The 9,611-nt window shown below is 37.8% G+C and overlaps 1 protein-coding gene across 1 annotated transcript; it reads right to left on the reverse strand.

The window, feature by feature from the left end:
* Nucleotides 1-1,426: 1,426 nt before the first annotated feature.
* LOC132392259 (secreted phosphoprotein 24-like) lies at nt 1,427-8,279 on the reverse strand. Its single transcript, XM_059966091.1, has 11 exons — nt 8,228-8,279; nt 8,009-8,112; nt 7,353-7,481; nt 6,601-6,732; nt 6,468-6,512; nt 4,954-4,998; nt 4,076-4,120; nt 3,215-3,259; nt 2,579-2,623; nt 1,600-1,644; nt 1,427-1,468 (listed from the first exon to the last, which is right to left on the reverse strand). The coding sequence occupies exons 1-11, from the start codon at nt 8,277-8,279 to the stop codon at nt 1,439-1,441; spliced, it is 717 nt and encodes a 238-aa protein (XP_059822074.1). The 3' UTR covers nt 1,427-1,438.
* Between the last annotated feature and the right edge of the window lie 1,332 nt (nt 8,280-9,611).

The following is a 9,611-nucleotide window of genomic DNA, read 5'->3' on the forward strand; positions in this document are numbered from 1 at the left end:
TCTGCAGATTGGAGCTGTGTGTGAGGGTGTAAAAGGAGTAGAGAAGGGGACTCAGAACACAACCCTGGGGAACACCTGTGTTGAAGGTCAGAGAGACAGAGGTGAGGGAGCCCATCCTTACCACCTGCCGGCGATCCAATAGGAAGTCTGTAACGTGTGGTGATAAGCAAGGGCTCCTTGCCTGTGTAAGACCAGTTTTCATTAGACTTAATGTAGTTAATTTTAAAAACTTTCAGAGACCTTACTCTCTTAGCTGGCAATTCAAAGTGTATGTCTTTGAATTGCCATCCTCTTTGGAGCTGTCATACGAGAGCTACAAGAAACATACCTTTATGGAGGAGCTTTGAACATTGGCTGAATGTGCGTGCATGGCTATATCAGGCTGCTGCTTGATGTGTCTATGTGATGGCCATCTTAACTTAGTCACTCGTCCTGAAATTTTAATGGAGGACCTCATAGTGTTGACTGGACTGGATGTGACATTGTCCCATTCACATCATCCCATTCTCCTGAAAGCCTTCCTGCTGCTTTTAGCAGATTAGTATCATAGAGTCATAGAGTCTACAGCACAGAATAAGCCCCTCGACCCATCTAGTCCATGTTGGCGTGGTTATCTGCCTCGTCCCACCCACGTGCTATCATAGCCCTCCACACCTCTCTCATCCACATACCTATCCAAACTAATCTTAAATGTTAAGATTGAACCTGCGTCCACCATTTCCACAGATGAAGTAGCTTCCCCTCAGATTTCCTTTCAATATCACAACTTGCACACTAATCCTATGATCTCAAGTTCTAGGCTCACCAGCTCACCACCTCTATCTATAATCCTCATTAACTTTGTATATTTAGGTCAGAGCTCATTCATGCCAATAACCTTACAGTAGCTATTTTCAAAACAAAGGGTTTACTTACAAAAAAAACAGAGACAGAAAAATGTTGTCTGGTCATTTTGACTCAAGGTGCAAGATTCTGTGCTCACAAAAGAGTTCACTGAGCTAATGCTGGATTTTGGATCAGGAAACGTGGAGACTTTAAATTTTAGTTTGGGCCATGGAAATACCACTCCCACATCTCCACACCAGCCTTCAACCAGCTAAGTATGCTGCTCAGCCTAATTATCTGTAGACTGACACATCCTGCCTGAGTGCAGCAGCCTAATTCAAATACAATTAGTAGAATGAAAAACTTGTTTCAAAGAACATGTGAATAAATCCTTTATAATTTTAATTTGATCCACATTACACAATACAACATTACACACCAATATACAGAACATTTACAAAGTATAGATATCCCTAGGTACATTTTATGTACAGTTAGGAGCCCCAGGCCCCTTGCTCTTATATATGAAAAAAATTGACAACATTTTCTTTAATTGGAACCAGATTTCCTTGTGTTTCACATAGAACTTGAACTTTCAGATGCTTCCTTCTGATTAGTGTTGGAACCTTGAATCCTTGTATTCCTAGGATAGATGGAATTAACAGATCTGTTATAGTAATAGTAATTTATATACAAGAAATATAGTTATTTTAGAATAATTCTTGTCTTTGTGATAATGATAGCAAGGCAATTATCTGACACAGTTATACTTACAGTTGAATATTTTTCATGTGATAATTCTGTTGATTGGCTTTTCTCCTGAATGAAAATAATATATATATATTTTTAGAATTATTTCTAAACAAAAAGCATCAATAATATCTGGTTGTAAATCAGGAAGTGAGAACAATTTATATTCCTGAGGTACGCTTCATTTGCTCAATGTTAGAGTTAAAATATCCTTAATGAAGTTTGAATTTCTGCTGTGCAGAAATTGTCAATATAGGAGGAGTCAATGGCTATTCTAATATTGGAGGAATGTTCCATCAATTAATTACTGTAGTTCTGAACTTCCCTGGAACCTATAATTACATGAGGAGAATATAAGATGGGCTGCTTTTAGGAATCCATTACCTATCCACAGATCATTGGTGCTATCAGGGTAATTGATCTGGGTTACCCTAAAGTTCAGGGAGCAAAAGCTCAGCTTCACCCAACAATCCTCTGGTCATAGTTGTGGAGAATCCAGTAAGAGCTGAATCACTGCATTTAAATGTAAACTTCAGATTCTCTTCTGACACTTCTCAGTTTAAATTTCCTTATTATCTCCATGTTCCCTTATGACATAAAAAGAGGCTATAATATTCTGTACTGATGCTGTAAAAAGCTCATTTTTATTCCCTTGAACTTGAAGTTGAGGCTGTTTCAGCTTACTGAGTCTATGTCAGCCTACAAAGCAATCTCTGCCTCAGTTTTCCCCTTGCTTATCTTCCCCATATTCCGAGTTGCTGCCACGTATTTTGCCATTCATCCACACTCCCACAATTAATCCACCAACTTGTATGTCTTTGGGTGTGAAATAAACCTGGATCACCTTCTGGAAACCCAAATAATTGCAGGGAGAACATGGGTCTGTGTGGGATTTGGGTCACTGGAGTGTTTAGATAGCAGCTCTACTAGCTAAACGCCTGCACCATCCCAACAACTTGCTATATGAGAAAGCAAGCTGATAAAACTCTCAGCTTAAACTTACATTTGAAGATTCCTGGAGATACGTCTCCTCTGATCTGCTTCTCATCTGTATGAAAACATCAGGACAGGATTAATGAAAACATCTGGTAAATGATAAATTAACTCTAAGCAAATGATTTTGAATTTAAATTACTTTGATGTGGACATATCAGAACTGTAATTCAGTGATTCGGTATTGTGAGAAAGAAGTTCTCACCAAACCTCTCATGTTCTATCATGTACTGCAATGATCAATACAGAACTGGTATAAGGACTCCAGGGTCAATAGTTATGTAATGATAGGGACACATCCCATCCATTAGCATCTCTTGTATTAACCCTGCTATTCTGCACCAGGAAGGATGAGTACTCAGTGGTTTTCTTTGTTTTGAGTATAACAAGTGTCTCTGACACTTTTTCCTTGCAATTTGGTATTCAGCTCACTTTATCCTTCGAGAACCAACTCATCCTATATTGGGGTCACTTCAACAATCCCTTTATAAACATTGTAAACCCCACCCTGGAATTTTGAATTACCCGGTAAATGAAATTGCTCTCTCAGTCTGTCCTGAAACTGAAATTCAGGGCTTCACATTTTATTGCCCAAAATCAAGTTCTCCAAGAAAATCATTTGACAAGTCCCCCAGTTTATACTCACATCTGATGTCTCCTCCAGTGATGTCTCTATTGATTTGGTTTTGACCTGTGTGAAAATATTAATATTTAAAAATTTGGCATAGGAGAGCAAAGAGTCATAAGAGTTAAAATGTTACCAACTAATTAAATGTCAAGTTACAAATGAGCTATTATTAAATCTGAACATTTTGGAATTTCAGCTCATTGCTAAGCATTGGGTTGGAGAATTCTTCACCGAGTACCTATTATTCTGCATTGTGGCAATGGTCAGCACATCCTTCATGCAGAGAGGGGTAGGGTCACGAGATAATCTAACTGAGACAACCACTCCCTTCAACTGGTCTTTGCTGTGTTGAACTCCCACAGAATTTGTCCCTTAGGTGAGAGGAACATAAAAGAGGCTTCTATCAGAAAGCTATCAGTTGTACGCGTTGTCAGGGGAGTGTGTTCTCGATGATCTTATGTCACCGCAGATTCAGTGAAGAACAAACTCTTGTGGCTAGTGAACACCCAACAGCAAATGAGCTCTGTATCTCCTTTTCTATTGACTAAGTAAATGCCTCTGACTACTCTGAGAACTTAATCTGTTTCACATTTTATGTAGTTAAGAATCAGAAAATAAAATTTCCCAGATTAAACTTACTTTTAAAGATTCCAGTGATGTTTCTTCTGATTCACTCTGTGCCTATATTAAAGTATTATTTATAAGTTTAGCAAAAAGTGTATTGATACCTGTTTTTCATTTATATATAAGAATATTTAAAAATGTCAAAATGTTATGAATATAGAAATATTAGTCATGGTATATTCTCAGTTGTATTCAATGGCTCAGTATTCAGGATCAACAGAAAAATCATCTTGTGAAGTTCCAACTAATACTCACATCTGCTGTCTCTTCCAGGGATGTGTCCTCTGACTCTGTTTGGTCCTGTAAAGAAATATTAATATTTACATTTCAGCACAGAAGGCAAAAGTGCTATCTTAGAAACTATTTCCCAGCATGTATAAGATTTAACTATTAGGTTATTAATGAGAGTTTAGAAGTCATAGAACACTACAGCACAGAAACAGGCCTTTTGGCCCATCTAGTCTGTGCTGAACTATTAATCTACCTCGTCCCATTGACCTGCAATCGGACCATAACCATGTACTTGGGAAATGTCTCTTAAGTGTTGAAATCAAACTCACATCCATCACTTCTGCTGGGAGTTTGCTCCTCACTCTCACCATCCTCTGAGCGAAGAAGTTCCCCCGCTTGTTCCGCCTAAAGATTTCACCTTTCACACTTAACCCATGATCTCCGGTTCTCATATCGCACAATTTTAGAGGAAAAAGCTTGTTTGAATTTCCCCTATCAATGTCCCTCATGATTTTTGTACACCTATATCAAACCTCTCCTCATTCCCTCATGCAATTGGGGGTAAAAAGTTCTAATTTGATAAATCTCGACTGAAGTTTGGAGAGGGGAATACTCCACCAGGTATCTCATGTTCCACAGTAGCAATGTGTCAACATAACCCTGGAATTGTAGAACTGCAAGATCAATGATGGGGGTGAGATTTCCCCTAGCTGGGTTGACTTCCCTCAGAACTATTGAATAGCGTACATTGAAAGGGGAGATTCAATGTGTGGCTGCTGTCAGGAAGGCTTGGTTTTTTTTTCTTCTCTCTCTCTCTCTCTCTCTCTCTCTCCCAATAACTAAAATCCTCAGTTTCTATCTTGATGACATATTATATTTAAGAATCATTAGCTTAAACTTACATTTGATGGCTCTTCCAGTGAAGACTCGACTGATTTGCTTTCCACCTGCATTAAGATATTATTCATATGTTTAATGAAGAATTAATTGATAAACTATGTATATGTTTCTTATTTATAAAAAAATCTAAAAATGATGATACAGTGGATTCTGGTTAATTGGGACACATCAGGAACAGTCCAGTTTGGCTCAATTAAGTGGCTGCCCCAATTAGCAGAAGTTTCATGGAAATAGTTAAAATGGTATAACAAAGACAAACTGAGTAACAAATTATATATTTAAATGAATAGAGAACGAACTAGAATGCTACCAATGCTACTACCGTACAATAAAACTCTGTATTAGCTCCTAATACTTATCAATGAAGGAATTAATCTGTGTCACATTCTTTTGACTGTAAATGAACAAAATCAGCGCAAAAACCTAGAGTGGACAATGAACTGCTTTCGTACAGTGCTGTCAATGATTGCAACTTCTAAATCTTCATTTTAATTGTAACATTTAAGACAATTGTCAATACCTTCAAGTTCTTCATAGTTCCTAACTTGTTGAAGTCATAAAATCTTTTCATTTTTACTCCTGGCCATTCCTAGCATCTTCAAGCATGACTGCTTGAAACCTCAATGAACAAAACTGTTCTGAATTGTCTTACTTGCCAACTATCAGTGACAAAACTTACTGCTTTTTGAAGACGAACACTAGCAACTGATGCTATTTAAAAATTGTTTACTTGAATCATGGTGTAACGTCTAATGACCAGGCAAGTGCACACAACTGCTGCTAGTTAGAAATGGTTTGGCAACAGTTTTCTGCCCTAATTAAGTTGCATAGTGTCCCAAATAAATGAACGGAATCCCAGGTATTTTCTTGATTAGTTTTTGTTCTTTATGAGTTGTCCCAAATAAGCGGCTGCCCTGATTTAACGATGGCCCAGTTAACCGGAATCCACTGTATTACAATGTCAATACTTTCAATTTAGGATTATACACTGCATTTGATAAATAACAAACTTTTAAAAAGTGACAAACAATGTTATAGAGATAGAATTGATAACCAGGGACATTTTACTTCTCAGATTCAATAGCTCAGTCACAGTGAAAAGATCTTTGATATTCTGCCATCAATGGATAAAAGATGTTGATGAATGATATGATCATCAACTGGTATTTATTGTTTTAAACTTTCCTATTCAGTAAGGACCAACTATTAGAGATCCCTAGCCGCTTGTGTTCTACAAATAATGGCATCACACAAATCTCATTCTTTACACTTTCAGTTTGCTTTGACTTCATGGAGAAAAGCTACCCCAGGATTGGGGAAATTTTAAAATCCTTTGAAAATGTTAGAAATTTCCCATTGGAAAAAAGCACATGGATCCCTTCTCCTAATACCTTGAACAGAAATAAGCTGGTCTCTCAAGAGTCAATTATGGCAAAACTAATAGTGGCATTTTATACTTTCTGGATAATTGAGATTAATGTGAAAATAGTCTATCAAGTCAGCAGTTAATACTCACATCTGATGTTTCTTCAAATGATGTCTCTCTTGACTCAGATATTTCCTGTACGAAAAGAGTAAGTTCACATCTTTAGCCAGGAATCCAATGAAATAAACTTTCATTGCCTTGAATACTGTAAAGGTGAAGTTACCTCAATAGTGGCTTCACTTGATTCTGTCACGTCACTCTCACTGTCAACTGTCTTCAGACCTTCACACTCCACTTCAATGTCAGCCACCTTATTGGCAAAGTATTCAACATGGCTTTTGCAAAACCCTTCCTCCTGTTAGAGTAACATGATGTATTACATGATTGAAAATTTTGTTTTGAAGCAGAATGTCATTTAGCTCAATTTTCAGCACTTTCTACTGGCAGATTTTCCTATGATGTTGCTTAGTACTTAGGGCAGTTTCAATGACATATCTCAGTTTTTATGGTCTTTTTGCAAATTTAATATAATACTCATGAAATCATACAACATGGGAACAGGACCTTCAGCATCTGTGGTGATAATCAAGCACTGAGCTGCACTAATACCATCGTTCCTCTCGCATCTCTATCATCTCCACCCCACTCCCACAATACTTTTACCAGCCACCTACGCTAAGGGCAATTATCCTACCAGCCAACACATCATTGGATGTTAGACAAAACCCATGCAGTCACATGGAGAACATATAAGTCCACACAGACATCACCCAAGGTCAGGATTGAACCTGGAGTTGTGAGGCCATTTCAATGGTCTATCTCAGTATTTCAAGTCCTTTCTCTTGATATAAATTGGTATTTAGAGATCTTTGTACCAGATGACCCAAGAGATATTAATTTCACATGTTTCAATACTACAGCAAAACTTACTACTCACAAGAAGCTTTTGATGTCACAGAATAACTCAGGACTTACAGCGCTATTTTTAGGACGGAAATAGCAGCTGGGATCATCAAATTCCAGTCCAGAATTCTTGGAGCAGATGGTTTCTTTCACAGAGAATGTTAAATCCACGCTGTATGACAGTTTACCTGTGCGATAGGTCTATTAACAGAAACAAGTCATGAGTATGTTAGTACATCTGCCAACCATAACTGGCCATATACAGCTTAGAACAGAAGAGGTCTGTATTCCATTCTGATGCTTACATTTGACAGTCAGAATGACAATGTAACAGGGACCAAAGGTTTAACCCATCTGAGGGTAAGTTTAATTCTTTGCCCCTCATTGTGCAAAATGAACAATGTTCCGGAGCCTTCAGTTGCTACAGGAAATTAATGAACATTAAATGATAGAAAATCAGGATTTAGACATAGTTCAGAAGAAAATAAATCCCAAAGTTGGATGAAATTTCAAATCACAATTCCAAAGGTTGCTCCCGTCTCCAAAATCAAATACAGATTTAGAATTTAAATTCTTGAACTGAATTTCATGAAAAGTTGAGTATGCTTAATATTCTTCTCAAATGTAACAAAGTGTCTAACTGTGCTCAATAATATTCTTCTAAAATATTCCTCCTCTAATAATAATACTCAGTCTGTGAAACACACTTGAAACAAGGACACACTTACATTTGCTACTCTTCTTCCAGTGATACCACACAGATTGGTAACCTTAGTAATTTCATTCAGCTTCAGAACTGAGGCTCTCAGAGCATCCTCAGGGACAGGCACTCCTGAAGAGAGAGAAAGCATATTTTACAAAATACTCCCTTTACCCGTGCATGAAATATCACTGACTGGAGCTCATTACCAATAACTCAGTGTTCTTTGAGGTCCCCTGGTACCTACCTAAGCAGTGGATGATCTGCACGGCAATGATGGTGAGCAGGAAGGATTTCATTCTGCCTCGTGTGGGATGGACCGGCTGGTTTCTCAGAGCGAAGAAGCTGTTTTTCTCTCTCACTCTCGATCTGCTTTCACTTCACTGCCTTTGGTCTTTATATCTTGCACCACCACCACATTCAAACACTGACTCATATTTACCTAGCTTGAAAGTCGTGGGCACAGGAACCAGATGAAAGGGGGGCTATAATATTGGCAAAGCCGCCTCCTCGAATCGTCATCATGTTTAGATTTGGTGGGAAAAGAGTGAAATCAGGTTTTATTCCTTAGAGTTTGAAATAATAAACTAACCAAAGAGAGGAAATTGTCATCATGAATCTGAACAAAGCTGCTCTTAATTCAAAGGAATTTACCTCTGTTTCTTTCAATTAGAACAGGGTTGTTAATTTCAGGATTTTCCTGCACTTTCCAATAATCAAAGGTTAATCTCTGGGATTCTACTGCTAGCAACATTATTGATCAGAACAGTGTTTCATTTTCTATGGACATTTTTCTTTAAAGTTTCTATCATCTTTGTGAAGGGGTTGCTTAAATTAGTGGGATATTATAAAATGTAACTTGCTGGAATATGTTCAGGTAGGATTTGGCACTCCCAAGTCTAGGGGGCAATGTTACTGTATTTATCATTACCCCTGTAGCTTGACTGAATTCACTGGCACGTTACCTTCCATGATTTATTCAGGTCAGCTGCCAAATTCAAGTCCTTCCTGCAACAGCTTTCTACATTAAGCAGTTTCTGTTCTCCCTGATTCTTTCCCCCCAGTTCCTGCCATTCATCCCAGGGCTTATATTTGAACGATTTGTCCATTCTTCACATTATTTTGACTGTGAACAATGTCACCAGAGAGACACTAAAATTGGCGATACAGAATCTTTATTCAGCACAACATGCAGCGATCATTCTTGGGAACCTCTCAGTAGAGGTTCTCAAACCCAAAGGTACATCACATTTTTGTTAACTTTAGATCAAGATAACAGGAGCTGATTCTATACAACTTTCAGTGGTTACAATGATGTTGTTTACTTTCAATTATTTGAGTTGACAATGCTTCCCTTAAATTGCATATGCATATCTACAGTGGAAGACATCTCTGAATGTTCAAGTATCTTTTCTGATTACAAGTTTCCCCTGAATTTATTTACAAGGGTACAAACTACTTTAGCTATAGTTGTCTGAATTGCTGCAGGCTCATTGTTTTCATGTTTGGCTGCGGCATATGCAATCCCTTAGTCTGTGGAGCAGCCACAAGTAAAAGTGAAGCTTTTAACTTCAGTTCACTGGTTGTAATTTACAATATGAACGGAAGACTGGTCCTTGCTTGAGTTAATA

This window comes from Hypanus sabinus, chromosome 4 (genome assembly GCF_030144855.1).
Source record: "Hypanus sabinus isolate sHypSab1 chromosome 4, sHypSab1.hap1, whole genome shotgun sequence".
NCBI lineage: Eukaryota > Metazoa > Chordata > Chondrichthyes > Myliobatiformes > Dasyatidae > Hypanus > Hypanus sabinus.